The 21801-nt window shown below is 36.6% G+C and overlaps 1 protein-coding gene across 1 annotated transcript; it reads left to right on the top strand.

Annotated features, from left to right (window-relative positions):
* The first annotated feature begins 19409 nt into the window (after positions 1-19409).
* Positions 19410-20836, top strand: LOC115920945 (transcription factor Ovo-like 2). Its single transcript, XM_030977737.1, has 2 exons — positions 19410-19680; positions 20417-20836. Exons 1-2 carry the CDS (start codon positions 19578-19580, stop codon positions 20782-20784), a joined length of 471 nt encoding a protein of 156 aa, XP_030833597.1. The 5' UTR covers positions 19410-19577; the 3' UTR covers positions 20785-20836.
* Positions 20837-21801: the final 965 nt, after the last annotated feature.

Here is a 21801-nt window from a genome sequence, read left to right as displayed (position 1 = left end):
GCAACAGTTTGATTAGCTTGACTTTGCCGGTTCCTTTAAATATGCGCTTTTGGAGTCACAGCCTGAGAAAGCATGTAAGTCCAAGGAGTGCTGGGCAAAATTAGTGACATCTTTGAGCCGCTGCTTGTTGCCTCTCCATGTATGGAAGAGTAATGTAATGTCTGGAGTGAGATGAGTATAATGAAGCAATATAAAAATATATCGCTGTTTGGGCTTTTGATCTGCACATGATCACAACCTTGCTCCTTTACCGTATTGGCAGTAAAAGGATCACGCGTGAATCTGTTTCTTCTTGGGTTGAGTTGAGAGATGGAATCTCAGAATACAGTGTCTCTCTCCCATTCCGAGAAGTGAGCATTTAGGCTTCTCCTTCTTTGATGAATATCATCTTTTCCCATATAGCCTCTTAGCCCGGCTCTTAGCCATGTTGTGCTTACTCCAGACATCCAGAAGAACTTGAATAAGTTGTTTCTTATTCTCATCATTCGTTAGGAACTGCTTCCAGTCAGATGGTCTTTTGGTCTTGCCTCCTTTAATCATCATCTTCTCTGCACACCCACGCCGTGTCCGTTCACTTGACTTCCCAGAGTCTGGCTTGTACATGTCTGTGCTGAAAATGACATCGTATTTGGACAACACTCCATTGTGAATTTTGATGCAAATATCGTGGAAGTATGCAGGCATCTCTTTTAGGTAGTAGAAAACCATTTCCCACTACCAACTAATTGCCAGTGGTTGAAGGTTGTGAGTTCTCTACATCCTTCCGGAGATAGTGTAGGCCCTTAAATGTATCTGTCTTAGCAAAGAAGTTGTTCCAACGTTCCAATTGAGTAGAGAACAGGGATCAAAGAATTCCCGTAGATCAAGTTGGCTTTTTCTCTAATCGCTCTTTGATGAACATCTCTTTCTGGTCTTTCCCTGTGGTAATTGCATGCATGACATCTTGCTCAACCTCAGCTGGAACGCGGGCACCGGAAGAGAAAACATACAATCCATTCTTGTCATCAACATCAACTTGATTGAGGAAGCTTTTTACATCATCTATGGCCTTTTTTTTAATACACATCCCTCACTTTTCCTTATCTGAGTTGGTTGTTGATCTCTGTGTTTATTTCCACGGTGAGCATCAAACGTCATATCTGCATATATTTGAGCCCACCTCTGATATACACTGTAGTTCTCAATTATGCCAGAGAGACCGACACCACTACCAACCCCACTGCGAGATTTGCCATGCTTCAGGATTATCTCCTCAATTGTCTTGTCGACAGCACATCGGTTCCCTGGAATGAGCGACCTGGCAACACTTATTGCAACTCTTTTGAGCAATGTCATGGCACCATGATGTGAATCTTCAATGTTTACCAAGAATACATCAAGGTAGGTCACATATTGGGAGTAATTGTGACCAGGTCAGGCATAAGGAACAGGCAGTGCAAGTACAATGGACAGTACTGTTATTTTCTTTCACAGACCTGATCAATGAAAGATCAATCCAAACGCAATCAACATACGACATCAAAATTTGTGCCGTCTTCCAAAGAGATCCTCTTCAAACATCAGTTTTGAAGCTCTCATATTACTCTATCAACGCCTTCAGATCTGCATTAGCCACAACCTCAGCATGCCTCTCCTTTGTTGGTGATCGAATTAGCTCTTGGAAGATATTCTTTGATTCCTCAGCTATACCATCAAGTGCATCATCTTTTCCAGTCATTGACAGGAACTCATAAAAAAGGAGCCTTTCTAAGCACTCCACCATTGTCTTGTGACAATGCAGACTCCTGTCGCAGTTCTTTCCTGTTATGACGTCTCGTATAGACCCAGAAGACATGAGACCAGCTTCCAAGAGGATACCTTCACGTCCGGATCCTTCCATTTTCTTTCCCAGCATTTTGGGGTATGCACAAATCAAATGGAAAGTGCCAATCAACACAATGTGTTTCTTGTAAGTTTATGGATGACTCCAAATGAGAGGATATGCCTACAGGCACATGCCCAAGTCAAATGTTGTTATGACATGGCCAACCTTGTGGCTTGCTTCTTCTGCAGCTCTTAGGCACTCTTGGATTGTATCGAATTCTGTTATGTGTTATTTTCTTACAGGATAGTAATCTATGGTCGTCACATTTGAGGGCACCTCCCATGTTACTGAAACAAATCCAGCCCCAATCTGGAAGCTCCTGACCTGTCTCTCCACTACTTTTTCGGACATGCATCCACGCAATATCATTTCTGCACATTCTTTGAATGCTTTATATCTGTTGACATAGCAAGGTAGAAGAGGACCTTCATTTTCATTAGCCAAGGAACTTTCTTTGGTTCATGTACGTGCTACTGAGGGTACTGTGCTATTAGAAGATTCAACTGTCTCATTGTTAGAAATCTCCAGCAGCATAATCCCATGGGCTGTGTGGACAGAGCCAGAACCACCTAAGCTTGAAATGTATTGGTTGAAATCGTCAACGTCTGAATGGAAGACTGATGGCTCCACGTGATGGCGGACTACCTGTCTAGATAGAATACCGAAAGTCTACTGTAGCGCTTGTGCTATGGCAGATTCAAGCTCAAGTGAAAATGAATAGCTTTCTGAATGAACAAGCCGATTCAGGAATGTGATCAATTGAGCACTGCGTAAGAGATGTCTCAGAGTCATCCATACCAGTTTATGCTTGGACATTTTCCACTTTCCATTTGTGGCTGCCCTAGATATATCTTGTCCTAGAGATATGACAAGTTTAGTCACTCTTTGTGACGGTCGAGATGGATTTCCACTCAACAAATGGTTCAGAAACTTCTCTAGCTCAGTGGGAATCTGGTCAACTGTGGGCTATTTGCCACTTCTCCATTAATCTGGCTTTTAGTTCGCCACATATTTCTACCGACAGTTCTCGTGATTTCTTGCTTCTGTAGCAAACAGATCAACTTCCAGGATTCTCAAAAGTAGGTCTTCATCACCCCCTCTCTTTGCAACATCTACAACATTTTGCCACCCACCAAAATCAAACATTGGTGTACTTTCTGTTGTCCAAGAGCTTTTCACTTTGATTGATTTTGGGCCTTCCTTTTTACAAGAGATACAATCAGGATTGAGGATGACTTCATCAATTGACGATCTGGGTGGCGGGATGTTGAAGGTTCTGTGGCATCAGATAAGATCTCTGACAGTCGATTGAGATTCTTGGTAAAAAGTTGGTAGCACTCCCGATGATAACCGTGCACATCTGAAATGTCTTCAAGAATGAGGATGCATGCTTCTTCCATTGCTCATTGTGTCAAGTCAGTTGAAATTCGTGAAATTGTACCCCGTTTGTTCATTCATTTGTATAAACAACAAAACTATATTATAGCATATAATGGGATTAATGACCAACTGCTGAATACGTTTGCTTTGATCCCCCCTCTTCAGGCTGATACTATAACAGGAAACAATGATGTATGTGGTAAATTACTGTATTTGATTTAGTTCGATGTTAACAGGCTAGCCCCAATAGTAATTGAAATACTGCTTGTTGAGCTTTTGTTAACAGGAACTTTAATTAAATGTACATTATATATACAGAATGTATTAATCGTAATATGCGGGGAGAGTGGGGGGGGGGGGGGTGGGGTGGGGATACGAGTTGACTGATACTGAACAAAATTTGCGGGAAACATCAGATAAAATATCAATGAATAATATTACACCAAATTAGGGGGTTTGAAAACTTATTTCATGATAATAGCAGACAAAATACAACTTTTAGGTGATTTTGACAGGTTTTGAGACAGAAATTTGCATATTAAAAATATGCAAATTTATGACGTCATTAAATAATTGAAGACAATAAAATAAATTAAAATAATTTTGTCTTCCTGTTGGTGTATGATTTACAAAGATTGTTTATTAATTTGATGGAGGTTAGACATATATCTGCTGAGAAACGGTAAAATGTAAGCACATAATTCACAAACCCTAAGAAAATGTACAATACACGGTAAACTGATATGTTTACATAACAAATAATGGTAAAAAACAATGTCTACATGAGTTGACTGAATTTTTTTTGCAGGAAACATCAGATAACATATCAATGAATAATTTTACACCAAATTATGGGGTTTGAAAACTTATTTCATGATAATAGCAGACAAAATACAACTTTCAGGTGATTTTGACAGGTTTTGAGGCAGAAATTTGCATATCAAAATATATGCAAATTTATGACGTCATTAACAATTGAAGACAATAAAATAAATTAAAATAATTTTGTCTTCATGTTGGTGTATGATTTACAAAGATTGTTTATTAATTTGATGGAGGTTAGACATATATCTGCTGAGAAACGGTAAAATGTAAGCACATAATTCACAAACCCTAAGAAAATGTACAATACACGGTAAACTGATATGTTTACATAACAAATAATGGTAAAAAACAATGTCTACATGAGTTGACTGAATTTTTTTGCAGGAAACATCAGATAACATATCAATGAATAATTTTACACCAAATTATGGGGTTTGAAAACTTATTTCATGATAATAGCAGACAAAATACAACTTTCAGGTGATTTTGACAGGTTTTGAGGCAGAAATTTGCATATCAAAATATATGCAAATTTATGACGTCATTAACAATTGAAGACAATAAAATAAATTAAAATAATTTTGTCTTCATGTTGGTGTATGATTTACAAAGATTGTTTATTAATTTGATGGAGGTTAGACATATATCTGCTGAGAAACGGTAAAATGTAAGCACATAATTCACAAACCCTAAGAAAATGTACAATACACGGTAAACTGATATGTTTACATAACAAATAATGGTAAAAAACAATGTCTACATGAGTTGACTGAATTTTTTTGCAGGAAACATCAGATAACATATCAATGAATAATTTTACACCAAATTATGGGGTTTGAAAACTTATTTCATGATAATAGCAGACAAAATACAACTTTCAGGTGATTTTGACAGGTTTTGAGGCAGAAATTTGCATATCAAAATATATGCAAATTTATGACGTCATTAACAATTGAAGACAATAAAATAAAATAAAATAATTTTTTCTACCTATTATTGTATAGTTTACAAAGATCGTTTATAAATTTGGTAGAGGTTTGACTTATATCTGCTGAGAAACGGTGTAAAATTTAACACATAACTCACAAACCCTAAGAAAATGTACAATACACGGTAAACTGATATGTTTACATAACAAATAATGGTAAAAAAACAATGTCAACAAGAGTTGACTGAATTTTTTTTGCAGGAAACATCAGATAACATATCAATGAATAATTTTACACCAAATTATGGGGTTTGAAAACTTATTTCATGATAGTAGCAGACAAAATACAACTTTCAGGTGATTTTGACAGGTTTTGAGGCAGAAATTTGCATATCAAAATATATGCAAATTTATGACGTCATTAACAATTGAAGACAATAAAATAAAATAAAATAATTTTGTCCACCTATTGTTGTATTGTTTACAAAGATCTTTTATAAATTTGGTGGAGATTGGAGTTATATCTGCTGAGAAACAGGGTAAAATGTAAGCACATAATTCACAAACCCTAAGAAAGTGTGCAAAACACGAAAAACTGACATTTTTACATATCTTCAACTAAGGAGCAAAAAAACAGTGTCCAAATGAGTTTTTTTCTTGGGAACATCTTTTTTCTGATATTATGGATCCCAATGAACAAAATGACACCCAAGAAGTAGGATCATAGGGGGGGGGGGGTGCACGGTAGCCCCCTCTGGCCCACGGACTAATTGTTGTATGGTAGTTCACCTTTTCAGTGTAAAACGCTCCGTTAAAGGAAAATAATATAGATTTACAGCGAAATTAATGTGTACCTGCGTTTATCACACTTCAGACGAAAAGGTCACAACTATGGATGTTCGGAGCGAGAAAGGAGGAGGATGTGATGTCCCAGTCTAATTTGAGCGTTTCTAAACATAATAAACAGCATCGTATAGAGTGGTGAAGTGTGACGTCATCAACAAATTTGTTTTTATAATTTCTCATTTTTTTTCTTCATTTTTCGAAAGAGCATCAGAAATAGTGTACGAATGTTGAAAACCAATTGAATATATTAAGTATTGGCTGAGATATGATTATCTGAATAAATATATGTCCTATGAAAACTCCGTGTTATAGTCCTCTAGTTCATAACATAAGTTCCTATAGGACATATATTTATTCAGATGGTCATATCTCAGCCAATACTTAACATATTCGATCGGTTTTCTACATTCGCTCTTTTGGAAAATGAAGACAAAATTAAGAAATTCTAAAAATAGATTTTTAGGATGTCACAGCTTCGGCACTCTTTAAGCACTATCGAAGTAATCGACCTCTGCCCCGTTTCATACAACGTTTGATCAATAACAAATGCTAAATTCCGATGACAAACTTGCTCTCGGATAATCAAATGCCACGATTTCAGTAACTTATAACAGTTTTTCAAACTTGTTATTGTTGACAGACTTTATGAAACACTCCCCTGGTTCACTCTTTTTGTCGATTAATGTAAGAACTTGGAGAGAAAGTGAAAACCTGAAAATATAAGAAAGAAAGTGTTTAGAAATACGAGAAATGGAAAACAAGCAGTGTTTACTTTTTGTAACGAACTTACAAAAGATAGTTATAGAATGAGGGGGATTCCCCTCTTAAAGCCAGGAAAATTTAGGACATTATTTTACCCGGAAATAGGAACATTAATACAATGGGGGGGGGGGGGGGTGGGGAGGGGAGCAGATAGTAAAAAAGAGAAAACTAATCAGATGACATTAGCATTACTACTCCCCAATTCTATAGGCCTCTACTAGAGCCATGGAGATTAAAAAAATCTAGTCATGTCATCTACTGTTGACATTAAAACATGAAGGCTTATTTCTTGATGCCTTCATCAAATTCTATACAAAATTGTCTGTGGTAATTTTTGTTCAATCTCTTCCTTACAGGATATCTGCTCTCTATGCATGTAATTATATCAGACCAGCGGAAAAGTGTTCTAAACCTCGAATCCCGCCCCCATCCCATCTAGTTACACGTTCGTACATGACTTCATGAATGTAATCAGCATAATTTGGAAGAGATAGAACATGATATCAAGAGAAAGACAAACGGATTGGGAGAGAAAGGGAAAGAAGGGGAGGTAGATGGTAGAGAGAAAAAAACTGATACAAATACAATATATAGGTGAAATATAGAGAATGATATGATGAGAAGGAGAGATTGATGGTAGAGAGGGGAAGAAGAGAGAGAGAGAGAGAGAGAATGAGAGAAAGGGGGGGGGGGGCAAGATGAGGGTATCTGCCACAACACTTACATCAAAGAGCGCCGCAATAATTATCTAAATTATTCTAATAATAGGAGAGATGAACGATTATGGTATGACGAAAGAGGGCGACCTTTTATGAATATTCGATCGGCTCTTTGACCCCTAGTTTCAATTCCAAATACGGGATTTTGGCCCGCACAATCAACACTTTACAATGATTTCAATGTACATACAAATCATATCTTTTATTTAATACACTCCTGACAGAATTTCACATTTTCACATTTGTCCACTCACTGCTACATGTGTTCGAAATGTCTCTCGGCCATAATATATTGACAGTGAACGGTTATATAAATAATGTCATAACCTATTATATATATATATGTATATATATATATATATATATCCCTACATGTTGTATTATCAGGACATCTATATACAACCCTACATGGTACATTGACCGGACATCATCAAAACTGGTTTATTACCCTAACCCTAGCCCTATCCCCAGATTAAAAAATATAATTAATCAAATAAATGACTAATGATGAAAACTTTTATTTCTTTGGAGGCCTTTAAGTTTCCTCTGCCTGCAAACGTACGCAGAGGGCACTAATTCTATTGTCCAATCGTTAACAGGACACGAAGATGTCCTGCTAATGACCATGTCTACATTACGATTCATTTTAAAAACTACATATGTCCGTCTAATGATGCTGTAATATGTATAATCATATTCCTATACATTTCTACATGGTCACATCACATTGATATTTGGAACTGCATATTGCAGGCTCCCGTCTATAATCGTACGAGGCGGAGAGCTGGATGGAGGGGCGGGTTGACATTCCTCAAACTACACATTTTTCTAGATTTTGTCCTTATTTCTAAATAATTATTTTATGAGTAGAGTATACAAAACCTTGCGTTGACCGTCATTACTGTGCAGGTTATGGAATAAAACGGTAATAAATCGAATAATTCTTGCTTAAATGTCTTTCCTACCGCACACAGAAATGGGTGTAAGGAACTACACACATGTTTTGTAACTATTTTCCAACCATTTATAGTAATTTTACGAATATAAAGGACTCTAAACAGCAATACTTTTCAGGACACATCTCTACTACATATTATAATTTGTGTTTTCTTTTCTATTTACCTTTCCACAGGGTTCCTTTACTAATTATCAACATAATCATTTTCACAAAAGATCGATACATATAGTATTCCATGACTTGTCATATAAATATTAAAACAATAACAAAAATTACAACATAACCTCGGCCGCACAGTGACATATCAGATAAGATAAACTTGACAAAATATAATTTGTAAACCAATTCTATAAAATAAAAACAAAGATGGAATCTGAACTTATGCACTCAGAAACATTAAATAAAATGAAACAATTCTTTCACATAATTATTTTCTTTAAGATTGGTTTTTGTTTTATATTTTTCCATTTCATAATAAGTTTTAACAGCTGACATGACTTTTTCAAACAGTGGTATCGGATTTCTGCATTTGGCTGAATAGATTTCTTTTCTTACAACAATTAAGACACAATTAAAAACGTTGTTATGACCTCCAATCAAGCCAAACTATCATAATGGTCTTTCAAATCGACATACGATTTTGGTTTCCATCTTTATTGGAACTAAGTCATCCCTTTAAACTAAATGTAGAACATTTATCACAAAACTGTAATTTCACTCTAATTTTTTTTTTGCTCATTCCTTCTTTCACTCACATGTAGAAATTAGGAAGGTGACATTTTATCAGGAAACGTCAGCCCTCTCGGCGAGATTTTCCGCTTACACCTATGACCCTGTCCATGAACCCCCCCCCCCTCAAAAAAAAAAATACATTCATGGAAAAAACATGACCTGAAAAGGACAGGTATTTAACTAATGTCACGCTACGCGATTTGGCAAAATATTGTCTGATTATATAATTTACCGAAGACGTTATAAAAATGGGAAGTTTTCATATGTAGCCAAAGAAAATACTGCCTCAGCCGCCTTTTCTTTTTTTCCTCATTATGCCACTGATAATAGAATCATCGACAACGACAGCAGTAATGATACTCGTATTAACAATAACAAGATTAGTTTATTTTAATAATAGTAGTTCTCAATATTTTGAAATCATATAGTTTTCAGAAGAATGAGTTAGATTACACACAAAATGGTTTAAGTTTCAACATATTGTAGGTCATGCCCGTCCAATGGACGGCCGGATTTGTCTATTAAATATGACGAGTTGAACAAAATCTGGTATTGCTTACAAAGATACTTCATAATATTGGACCATCGTCTGTATTCAAATCACTACTTTTCTTTCTAAATTACCGACAATTGTTGATTTCTTTCCACAAATCATTCATGGACAATCCTTCAAGCTGTTCGACCTCTGACACTGATTTGGCGCGCTCCAGTTGCTTCGTCGTCCTGGTCCGTGCGAGTTTTAGCGGATCCGTCAGTTCGTCCGCCTGCTCGCGGGTTAGTTTCCGTAGCTCCGCGATCGATCGAGGACGACTGGCGCTTTCAGCCCCGGATCCGTTGTGCTGGTGACAGGCTGCAGCTGCACACCCAATGGTTTATGGAAAAGGACAGAGAACAAAAATTGAAAAAGAGGGAGATATCATATGCCACGAAATATGTTGCGCACACACACATATATAAATACACACATATATATAAATTATAATCATGTTCTAGTATAGCGATTTGAATTGTTCCAGGGTTTGGGACCAGTAAAGCGAATATTTTGATCAAACAAACCAATTTTTTTGTGTCGGAACAGAAATGCATGGTTCACATGTCAAAATGTTGATACTACATACAATCACACATGACAAAGGTACTGAGGGCAGGGAAGGCGATCCCGGGGGGGGGGGGACGGGGGGACACATCCCCCCTCGGTTTTTGTAGGGGGAAATTTGAAAAGGTGCAACAAAATAATGTACAGCAAATACTGACTAAAGACTGCAACACACTATTAGGCTTTGGAGGGCCCAAGAGTGCAGCGTTTAGACAAATAAAAATGCAAAAAATCTTCTGGCTCGGGAGCTATGCTCCCTTGCATAATATTTTTAGAAAGTACAAGTAAAAATTGTAGAGAAGTGAAGTGTGAAAAAAGTACATGTGTTTAATACAACGAAACTTCGAAACCCATGAGGGGGTAGTCACTTTCGTCACCTTCACCCCTCTCATTCGCTAAGCTCACTCTCTCGGGCTTGGGTCAGTTACCCCCCCCTCCCGATAAAATTCAAATGTGGTTTATTTCTAATTTGATTGACTAATTTACAAATGGGGCCTGTCACCACGAAATGAGTCCAGTTGGTCAAAAAATTTATTCCTGTTTTTAAGTATTATATGAATCTACATTTAGTAAGCTTTACATTAAGGGGTCACACATTAAAATTGATAAATTATATCCAGAAATATGAACAAAAACCTAATTGGACTTTATAACAATGGGATTACCCAGTTTTGAGATAATGTGTAAAGTTAATGATGCGTAACATATTATAGTCTGGTCAACAACAACATAGCAACAACACACTTCCCATCATTCGATTTCAATGAAACTTTCAACAAACAAAGAAATAATAAGTCGATTTTTGGAAAAATGCACACCTGATCGTAATGTACAGCCTAAAACCACTGAGCTTCTGAGGCCTTCGCCCCCTGGACCCCACTCCGATTAGTGACCTGCATGCAAGTGTCACAAATAAGGTATCAAAATATGCTCATCTGATCCTTATTAAATGCCTAAAAACCCTAAGCTTCATGGGGCTCCGTCCCTTGACCCCCGCCAGGGCTTTGCCAATTTACGCCCCACTTGCTTTGCTCTATCTGATCGCAAACACTTTAACCCCCCCCCTCACTCCCACTTTGAAAAACGTTCCACGGGGCCTGCATATCACATGTAAGAGCGGTGATGATGCGAATATTTTCTCCCCCAAAACAAAAACGTTTTTGCTCATTACGTCACTCCTCCCTCGTTCCTCGCATTTCGTGAAAAGAAAACGCCGCCCCTGACTGAGGGTACGTGGCAATATATGCATATTTATAGAGTTTCAAGTCATGATATAAAGGGCAAGAGTACTATCTTTTGGATGCCACACCGCAGACAATCTCTACGCGTTGCTTTCAACTTATAGGATTTTCAGCAATTAATTGAAATTAATTGAAATCAATATGTTCTAGAAAAACTTAAACTTTGAGATATTTCTTTTTTTCATATGCAATCACATTACAGGTAGTATGGTAATCTACCATGTCTACTCTTAAAGTTAATTCCAGCCAAAAACAAATTAAATTGATTGCAAATTAGAAACAAGTAAGAACAAACTAGGTTTAGTTCAAACGACACATAAGATCATAAACTTGTGACTGTTATTCACGATACCAACACGATTGATTGTATTGCTCCTTTCCAATGAAAACTCGATCAAGGCACTATTGTGCGATTTGTGCGACTAATATACAAAAAAAAAACTCTCTGGTAAACAAATTTACCCGACGTTTAGTAAAAACAGGGTGAACATGCCCGTTTGTTGTTTACCAAATATTGGTTAATATCTTACCCCCAATATATGCCTATTTCCCTGTTTACCTATTTTTTAAAGTACATTCTACCCAATCGTTTTATCATGGATTTCAATATGTTCCAAGCATTTTAATTTTTGCATGCCTCTACTCATCGTATCCTGTGGGTTAAATGTTATTTTGCCTATGCTCCTACATGAGATGATTATTTTCGTATTTTTTGGAACTAAATTTCTATATAAAATAATTCATACCACACGGATGTGAATGTAGCATGACCCGATCATAACGATGATAATACTGATGACAATAATAACGATAATAACATTAAAAGGATGGGGTAACTTTGTCTCAGATTCTAAAAAGAAATCCTGGATTTTGCTCATGCTGCAATCATAGTTATAAACCTTTAGGTCATACATGAATCCCATGACTTTTTCAAGCCAATCGCCTGTCTGATCATCAAGATATCTATGAGTGAAATTATAAATTTCGGAATCAGTTTTCCTAACAGTTTTTATAACACTGCAGTCTATTTGGAAAAATGAATATGGTAAAACCGGTCACTCAAAGATTTTTATTTTTTTAGGCACTTCATGCTCATTTTGAATCGCAATTATTTTTCGGTTTCAATATTACACCATGACACAGACACTAAAATCACGTAAAGCCATGCATTTCAGATTTAACATTGTTAAACGATACCTTTAATAGTAATAATTATGAAAATACACATTCATACATAATTGAATTCATCAGAAATATCCCTTTCCGGAATTTTATGTAATGGCATTCCATAGACAAAAATATTAAATTACATGTTACCATTCTTATTTTTTGTTCTTATGAAGTTATGGCAATGCATTGAGAATATCATGAGGAAAAAGAAAAGAAAATCGAGTTCATAGCAAGATTACAATACGAAATGTAAGGAGATTACCTTTGACATCACACTTTTTAAACAAGTTGCCAATTAATGGATCGATATTCAAAGATTGATTAGTTCGTAATTTTCTCCCAATTTTAAGGAAACCACGCTAAAATATTTCTGTATTTTGTGTGACATTTTAATAAATTCATCGGCTTGGAATGTTCAGAATTTCAGCTCTAAAGTTGTCCATGACAGTTTTATTTGTTAATCCAAATCTAAAGGTTTCCTTAAAAAAAAGACACAGTAAAAAAATAATATTACAAGTTAAAATTTACAACTGCCAGCTATCACTTTCCTATATTCAAAGTTTGGTCACTTGGGGGAAATCGCCTAGCTAAATGTTTCATCCTTTCTTTGGGGGAGAAAAATTTCTTCAAATATGCCCAATCTTTTCTTTTAATTTCTTTAACTTTTTAAGAAGTCGATATATTTTTGCCCCTTATTTATACACCTGTTAAAAATCCGTATATACAGAATATATCCTCAACTAATCTACTTTCTATCTACACGTTTAATTTTCTCTTAATTCTAAGCATAAATTGTACTCCCACGTAACATTTCACTTCATAATAAATGAAGAAACAAATGATCTAGGAGTCTGGGTCTTACCTGAGGAAATGGAATTACTATATTTTTATTTATTGAATTTCTAGGCAAGATCATAACAATACCTAGAAAACATCACAGTGTTGACAAAATGATATAACATTAATAGCATGATATTTAGCACCAGCTAATGATGGGGATTACCTAAAAGAAATTAAAAATTATGTCGGGAAGCTGACCACATTGGCTGGTGCATACATTAAACAAAATATAAAGATAAGGTAAACATATACATGAATGTGTAACTAAAATTAACCCTCATATTAGGCACATGTGTGTGAGATCAGTAGCAAATAATTTTATTTTGTACAATAATGTCATGCGTTAAAAATAATCTATTCAGACTAAATTTGGTATATGATACACAAATACAGCAGAATATATGTTACTATACGGTAATATGGATCAATATACTGTTAGGATTATTTTCAAAAAGGTTTGAAAAAAGAGCTTTTCAAACTATGTATGTATGATAAATGCATGCTAAATGCAGGAAATTGTATTTTGAGATTTGAGATTGAAAAGATTTGAGATTGAAAAGGTTTTATTAATTGCACTTCGCAGCCAGATGGCTGAATTATGAACAATTTACATTAGCAATGAATTATAATACATACAAATGTGGTTGACATTGTCACAAAGTATAATATACAGTATATAACAAAATTCATAACAAAGTTCATAACTAATATGACTAAGGCAATAACAGGCAAATTAAGTCACATTTAAAATATATTTTGTGAGGTGACACAAGAGTGGGTCAAAGGATGAGCAAGCAGGCCCTTTGCTCTTCAATACACGCTCTCATTCCTATACACGCTCCTATTCTCACTCCTGTACCTTGGACACTCTCATAAACACTCACATTTACACTCTTATACACACTCCCATTCACACTCCCATACACTAGCTAACGGTCTGCTCGCTCATCCTTGGACTTCTCTTGTGTCAAGGAGTGTCGGGTATTTCAAAAAAATATGAACAACAAAACAAGTAAGCTCCTTCCCGACTTTCGTACATTGGGGAGAAATAAGCAAATGAATTAAAAACTTGAACACCATCTGATCTGAATTGCCATGTCATGATTGCTACAAAACCTTATCACTATTCAATGTTCATTTTAAAAAGATGTTACAAGTAATTATGGAAGCATAGAATTTAAAATTTAAAATGCGGAATGTAAAATGTAAAAATGTAAAAATGTAAAAATGTATGCAGACAATGAGACACCGGACCATTCAACAGGTAGACAATAAAGATTCATTCATGCATTCAACAGGTCTATTAGGTTCGGAATTGAGCTATTTCTATAGCGGTTCGTTTTACAATGAAATTGACGATACTTGGTCCTTCTTGTTGGTCAACCTACATTATTGTTAACAGGTAACCAATGTTTACAAAGTGGGTTGTTGACAAGAGATGAAGCAAAATTAGTGCATAATTGTTTGCGTCTATCTGACAGGGTCTGCAAAGAACACACTTCAAGAGCTTTGTCATAATTAATATATTGATCACCTAATATGGTCCTACATGCTCTTTTCTGGATTCGTTCCAAACTTAAGATATGACTTTGGGTGAGGTTTCCGTTAAAAACAGGTACTCCATAATCCAATATTGGACGAATATATCCCTTGTAAATTGTTCCTAGATCACAGAATGGCAATCTGTATGTTTTGAGAATACGAAGCATGAAAAGTTTTTTTTATTAGCACGGCATAAAAGGTCTGAGATATGACTGTCCCATTTCAAATCGGACTGCACAGTTATTCCTAAAATGTTTGCTTTTTGTACACTGTTTAAGCACTCATCCCCAATAAAAAAAGGTCTCTGATCAGCTATATTCTTAGAAAAAGAGATAAACATACAATGACATTTCGATGGATTAAGAGTCATATTATTACGAAGAGACCATTGATAAAAATCAGATAAAGTATTTGGTAATTTAGATGGTTGTGATAATGTACGACTTTCAACTAATGTCAGATCGTCTACATACTTGAAGTATGGTATTTCTGAGTTAAAACAAGCATCATTTATCATTATTAGGAAAATAATTGGTCCTAATTTTGTACCCTGTGCTACACCGGCATGAGACGTTGACCAGTCTGAAAAATGACTAAGATATTTCATACGTTGTTGACGGTGTTCAATAAAATCTAAGATCCATGAAATAATACAAGGCCGAACATGAACATACGATCAAAAGCTTTTGAAAAGTCTGTGAATATAAGTGTAGATATGGACCGAGAATTTTCTGCATTTTTATAAATCTGGTGAAGCAAACGAATTAAGTAATGATTAGTTGACAGACCTTGACGGTTTCCGTATTGATTAATATCAATTTGAAATGAAATGTCTTCGAGTAACCATTTACATATATAAGACTCTGCTATTTTCGCAAAATAACTAGTTAGTGCTATAGGTCTTAAATTCTGAGGTATTACAGGCTTACATTTAGGAATTGGCGTAATCTCACATCGTTTCCACTGATATGGTACCACTGACAACTGGAAAGAAGTGTTTAAGATATCAGTAAGAGGTGTACAAAATTCCAGTGCAAATTCTCTAAGAATTCGCACTGGTAAGTCTCCACTTATAACAGACTTTTGTTGGTTTAACGAACTCAATTGTTTAAAAACTTCATAAGGTCATACAATCGGACATGTTTCCTGAGCTGGTAAGTAAGCAGGTAAATCATTCCTACTGAGACCTGGAAGATCAGATGCCACCGCTAAAAAATGCTCGTTTATATAATTAGCAATATATTTGAATTTGTCGGGATCATTCGGGTCAATATTTGGTACTACAATTGGAGTATGTTTCTTTTCAGTATTTGTTAAAATCCGAATCTGCTTATACCAAGCTGCTGGGCTGTCATTTTTTAAGTTGCGAACTCTGGTGTTATAATATGAAATCTTCTGTCGTTTTATCAACCGTTTAACCTTGTTTCTTAGATGATGCCACCAACTTTTTGATTTGTTATTAAAAGCTTGCTGTCTTTGGCGGATAACATCTTTAACTTCAGCATTTATCCAAGGCTTATCTCTACAATGCAAACGAATCTCCTTAGTAGGAACATGTATATCCAACTGAGACTGAATTGTATCTAAAAACATTTTACATTTCATAGATGGGTCTTTTACACTGAACATCTCTTCCCATGTTTACACAGTCATATGGATACGGAAATATTGGTAGTTAGCAAGCTTGTGGAACATTATTATTAATAAGATTAGAAGTTATCAAAATTGTGGAACACTATTATTGATACGATTGGAAGTTATCAAAATTGTGGAACAATATTATTGATTTCCTAGAAAAATTATAAAAACATAGGAATCAAAATAAGAAGGATGTGATAGAATACATTGATAAATACTATATACAAACAGTACAATTGCTGTTGATGTTAATAGCTGAATACCATAGGTGTCAATTTATATTAACATGAAGGAAATACATTTTTAATAATATATATGTGTATAAAGTAGGTTTACGGTTGCACCAAGTGAGAGAGGGGGATGGTTCCCCCAATCCTACACCTGTCTCACATGGTGCAACCGTCCACCCCTCTGTCACATGGAACAACCGTAAGCCTATATCTACATCACCATGCAAGCCGATAATTATAAGCAGTATATGCACCTTGTTTGTATATTGCTTTTTTTTTCTGCGAAAAGATGCAGAAATAGAATCAATCAAATATCAAACAAAATAGACGTCAAAAGCTCTTTTGTTCGCATGAGCATTTATTTTCACGAAAAAGAGGCCCAAATCAGGGTTTTGTGAAACACTCCTGTAATGTTTAGCACTGTGTATTTTGCTAACCAGTCAGGCACAGCTTCAACGTATCGACCACAAGGCAATCAACTTTAAAAGGTCAATGCGTGGCAGTGAGTACAAAAGGCATGTGGAAAATCTTGCAAAGTCATCCTTCTATTGATATGCAATTCAAAGTTTTTGGAAATTTTGAAAATTGGGTAAATAGTGATTCTTTACAATTTTGATATATTTGGATGCCCCTGTGGATGTTTTATAAGCACTAGAAAATGTAGCCCCTAGAACACCCCTGCTTTCGAGAAAAATAGAATATACGAATTTACCGGTGCTCCCGGTAAATTTTGATAAATTTCAAATGGCGCCTACGGCTGTATAATGGTAGCTGCGACCATGAAAATCTCAGAATATGTAGTTGTGATATATAATTTCCAAACGGGAATAGCTAATCGGCCAATTTTAGTCAAGAAACATTGTTTTACAACTTAACTAATATCTTGTCCTTAAGAGGGAGCTATACAACATACGGAGTTTATTATTTACAATTTCATACCTTTAGACTCGATTTCAACCGCGACAATGGACACTGAATATTGTAGGATCGCATATGATTCCAATATGTTCATTTGAACAAAATTCATGACCCCATACCAAAAGTTTGTATTACCTTTAAAAAATGCTGTGGGTCTAATTTTTTTTAAAGTCCTTGAATAGTTTTTTATGTAATATAACTTTCCGATAGCAAATATTCGCTTACACGAGAAAATATTTCTTTCCCTTTCTTTCTACACCATACAGGATAGTTTTGTACCGCCTAGCACGTATCAGCATCAAGCAATACCTGACCTTTATCGTAACCCCCGCGATTGGAATATCAGCCACAAGTTTAATACAGAACCCAAGCATCAGTATGCCCTAGATGTCTCTACTGAAACCAGTTGTTCCTCTATAAATGCGCAACCAGACCATATAGGTGACGTTCACAGGGAAGGCTACCCACCAAGGCGTCATGAAGAACACATGTCACTTACTTCAGGTGCCTCAAAAGAAGGATCACGGAAGTTTCATCGCTTTCAGTCTAAGGGGCCTACAGGTAACAGATTATTTTCGCTTGAAGATCTCACTCAGGTAATACAGGATGAAACAGGGAAGCAGCCGAGCCGGGCAACTTGCATGTCTTTGTTGAAGTCCTATTACGCTGAAGCTATGATGAAACGCGACCTGATAAAAGATCTTCTCGTGGAGCTTCAGACCTCAAACCATTACCAAGGAGTCACCCGAGATTCAGCATTCCTCTCAAGTAGACATCATCAATATCGCAAAGACTCATGTCCAGATGGTTCCGTTGCAAATCATATGCAAATGTCACCAGGTCCTTACAAAGACATATCTGTATGTTCTGCTCTGAACGCCTTTCCACAATCTGGGAAAGATACCAACTTCGATGATAGAGGGATCAAGTTGCATCCATCAGAAAAACGCATTGCATCTAGTCGTAATCCGCCACCCGTATACCAAGAAGGATGGAGTAATGAAGGTAGTGTCGGCTCAGAGTCCGGGACACCTCCGGTCCTTACAACCCAAGGATGGGCAAGTGCTTCCCAGACTCCAAGTGCCTCTAGATGTCTACCTTCCTGGCGTCTCCCACCGACGGTTTCACAATCTATTTCACCAGGAGTACAGCCTCCGAACAAGACCAATTTGAGACAACAGTATCTATATCCTACATCCACACCACGTACAAGAGTCTTATCGCAAGACGCTGAATCAACCAATATGACAACTCTACAACCTCAGTCTGTCGGTAAGAATAGCTTAGTTCGGGAGCTTCCACAATTCATGCATCAAGGATCAACAGTTTCATCCACCAATCGAATGCAATCCAATGATGTTTGGATACCTCCCGTATCAAGACCTACCAGCATTAGAGGCCCACAAAGTTCCGTGCCAGTTTGTGTGACATCAGACCAACTACAGTCCTTGAGTCGGCAGTACCGTCTGGGCAGAACCCTACACAGTGTCAAAAAGGGTGTCAACTGAAAAGAGTGCAAGATGTATCGATCATACCTACACCAAACATCGTGAACGATGCGCGCTCTCTGGCAGCATATGATACAGAAACAATGTCATCAAATAAACCTTCCTCTAATGGCCCTACAACACAAAACGTGTCGAACATACCTACGCCAAACGTCGCTAACGATACGCACACTCAAGCAGTGTATGGTACAGAATAAATGTCACCAAACAAACTTCCCTATAATGGTCTTACAACACCTGACTCCGCCTCTCTGCCAAGCACTAAACCAACATACTCTTTTGCAGGAGACGAACCTACACCAGTTAATGGCATAAAACCAAAACCCAGGTGCAGCCAGTGCTTTAGCACCTTCCTGACGGAAAGAGCATACACCAAACATATGACTACATACCACAGCCAGACAAAGCCACATATCTGCGGCTTTTGTGGAAAGGGATTTCATGACAAGTTTGACCTGAAGAGGCACTACCGAACACACACAGGTATAAATCTTGTTATATTGCAAATCTCGCTTGTACGAAATCTTTATTTCTAAAAATCTAATGTTAAGCTTTCGTACATGACTGTAGCTCAATCGGCCAGAACTTCTTTTAAACGGACTATGGCAGGCCATATTTACCTATACAAAACATCGTTTTGCTTGTGAAGGATATTTCGGAACTTTGCTATCCTTTTACAACATCATTGATAGCTTTCTAGACCTTAATTTCAACACTATTATAGAAACATTCTTCTACTGAAAATTGCAATACCTAGCCTTAGTATGGACATATTTTGATTTCGAATGGCTTGTACTCGCCACAGTGTTTTTTGAATAATTTTCAAAACTTAGAAATCATGTACGCTGTCTTCTCCTGTAGATATCTGAACAAACCCTTGTATTGATGGAAGTAGCCTCTTCCACAGACAAGAGTCTTGCTTAGTCCATAATCTGACCGATTTCATTTTAAGAATCTCTCCAATGGGAGCTCCTATACCTACTGCAATGCAAGCCGTAGATTTCGTAGACCCGAACAAATTCGAGAATGTGCAATATTTCGCCAGGTGTCCGACTTCGGGAACATACTATCTTCGGCTTGTGCATATAGAAGGAGATCGCGTAATTAGAAAATTCTTGCAGTAGTATCAACCAGATTCTGGTGTACTAATAATTTAATATCTCTCTCGAAGTTATACTAATGGTCTTATTTATCATTTACTCGATTAATGTCTTCACAGGTGTCAGACCGTACAAGTGCAGCCAGTGTGCACGTTCTTTCACTCAGCGCTGCTCCCTTGAGACACACGTCAACAAAGTGCACGAGATGCCACTCGCCTTCACATTCAAGGAGCGGCGAGAAAAGATATACGTATGCGAGGATTGCGGACATTCTGTGAAGGACGCGTTTGAGCATTACCTCCACATGTGGGTCGCGCACTCGCGACTGGCCATGCCCAAGCGTCTTCGACAGAAAGTGCTACACAGGATAAAGTACATCCTAAAGGCTCAAAATGGCGGTGATAAAAATGAAGAGGAACTTTTGGCAGACACCAAAGTTGTCACTCAGTCAATTTGTCAAGTGAAGATTTTATCATTTGGAAAGTAATAGTCCTTTGGAATCGTTGGATATGATTCATGGTGAATGTATTTCGTAGATACCTAGGCTGCATTGATTTATTCAGTACTGAAGTCAAAGTTTGTGGGCATTTTACTCAGTTTTCAGCTTCGATAAAAACTTGATTCTTTACGAAACGGGACTAATGCTTCATAAAACGGCTTATAATTGAAACTTGAAGTATACTAAATTTGTTTTATGGGGATACAAAGACCGCAACAGAGTCCTTCGCGCTTTCGAGATTCCTCGTCTTCGACGAGCCAGCACATCGCAGCAGTCCGCGGACGCCGACATGTCTAGACCGTGCATCACAGTTCGCACGGGCATCCCGGCGGCGATGAAGCGTTAGCATAGTCGTCCAGCACAGATCGCATACACCCTCCGATTTGGACAAAACCTGATGACGCGTACTAAAGTTTCAAACAAAAATGTAATTCTCCAAACCATTATTGATCTAGGGACGTTAACTGGAACACTTCGGAAAAAACCTACATCTTTGCATTTCTCTGGAAGTGGTAACTATCTTTAATATTAATTAATTGATATGTTATTACTTCACTTTGTAAATGCTTCAGACCACAACAGTAGCCATTAGAAATAAATTATATTCGGATATGAGTTATATTATTTCTGTTCTTATCTTTTAACTTCTTAGTATGTATTAATATAAATGCTGTATCAGAATTGTGAAGAAAGAATGTTTCTCATCTTTTAAATGATTACACTTAATCTGAAGAAAAAAATTGAAAATAAAAAACAAAACAATTAGTATTATTGGACACATGAATTAATTCTAACAACTTGAGGATAATTATTATCCCATTTCCCTACAATTCCTTTGCTATTTATTGTCTTGGTCTCTGTAACCTTTCACAAAAAGGCATTATGTGTGGTATTGATCACAATTGTTCTCTTTTTACGCCTATATTATATGTACTAATATTTTTTACAATTTCTTGTTTTTTTAAACACATGTTCTAAGATAAAACGAATTAATTCTAACAACTT

Source organism: Strongylocentrotus purpuratus, unplaced genomic scaffold, assembly GCF_000002235.5.
Source record: "Strongylocentrotus purpuratus isolate Spur 01 unplaced genomic scaffold, Spur_5.0 spur5_scaffold_1, whole genome shotgun sequence".
In the NCBI taxonomy this organism is placed as follows: domain Eukaryota; kingdom Metazoa; phylum Echinodermata; class Echinoidea; order Camarodonta; family Strongylocentrotidae; genus Strongylocentrotus; species Strongylocentrotus purpuratus.
Note: the sequence above shows the minus strand (reverse complement) of the source record. Positions and strands in the feature narration are given on the sequence as shown.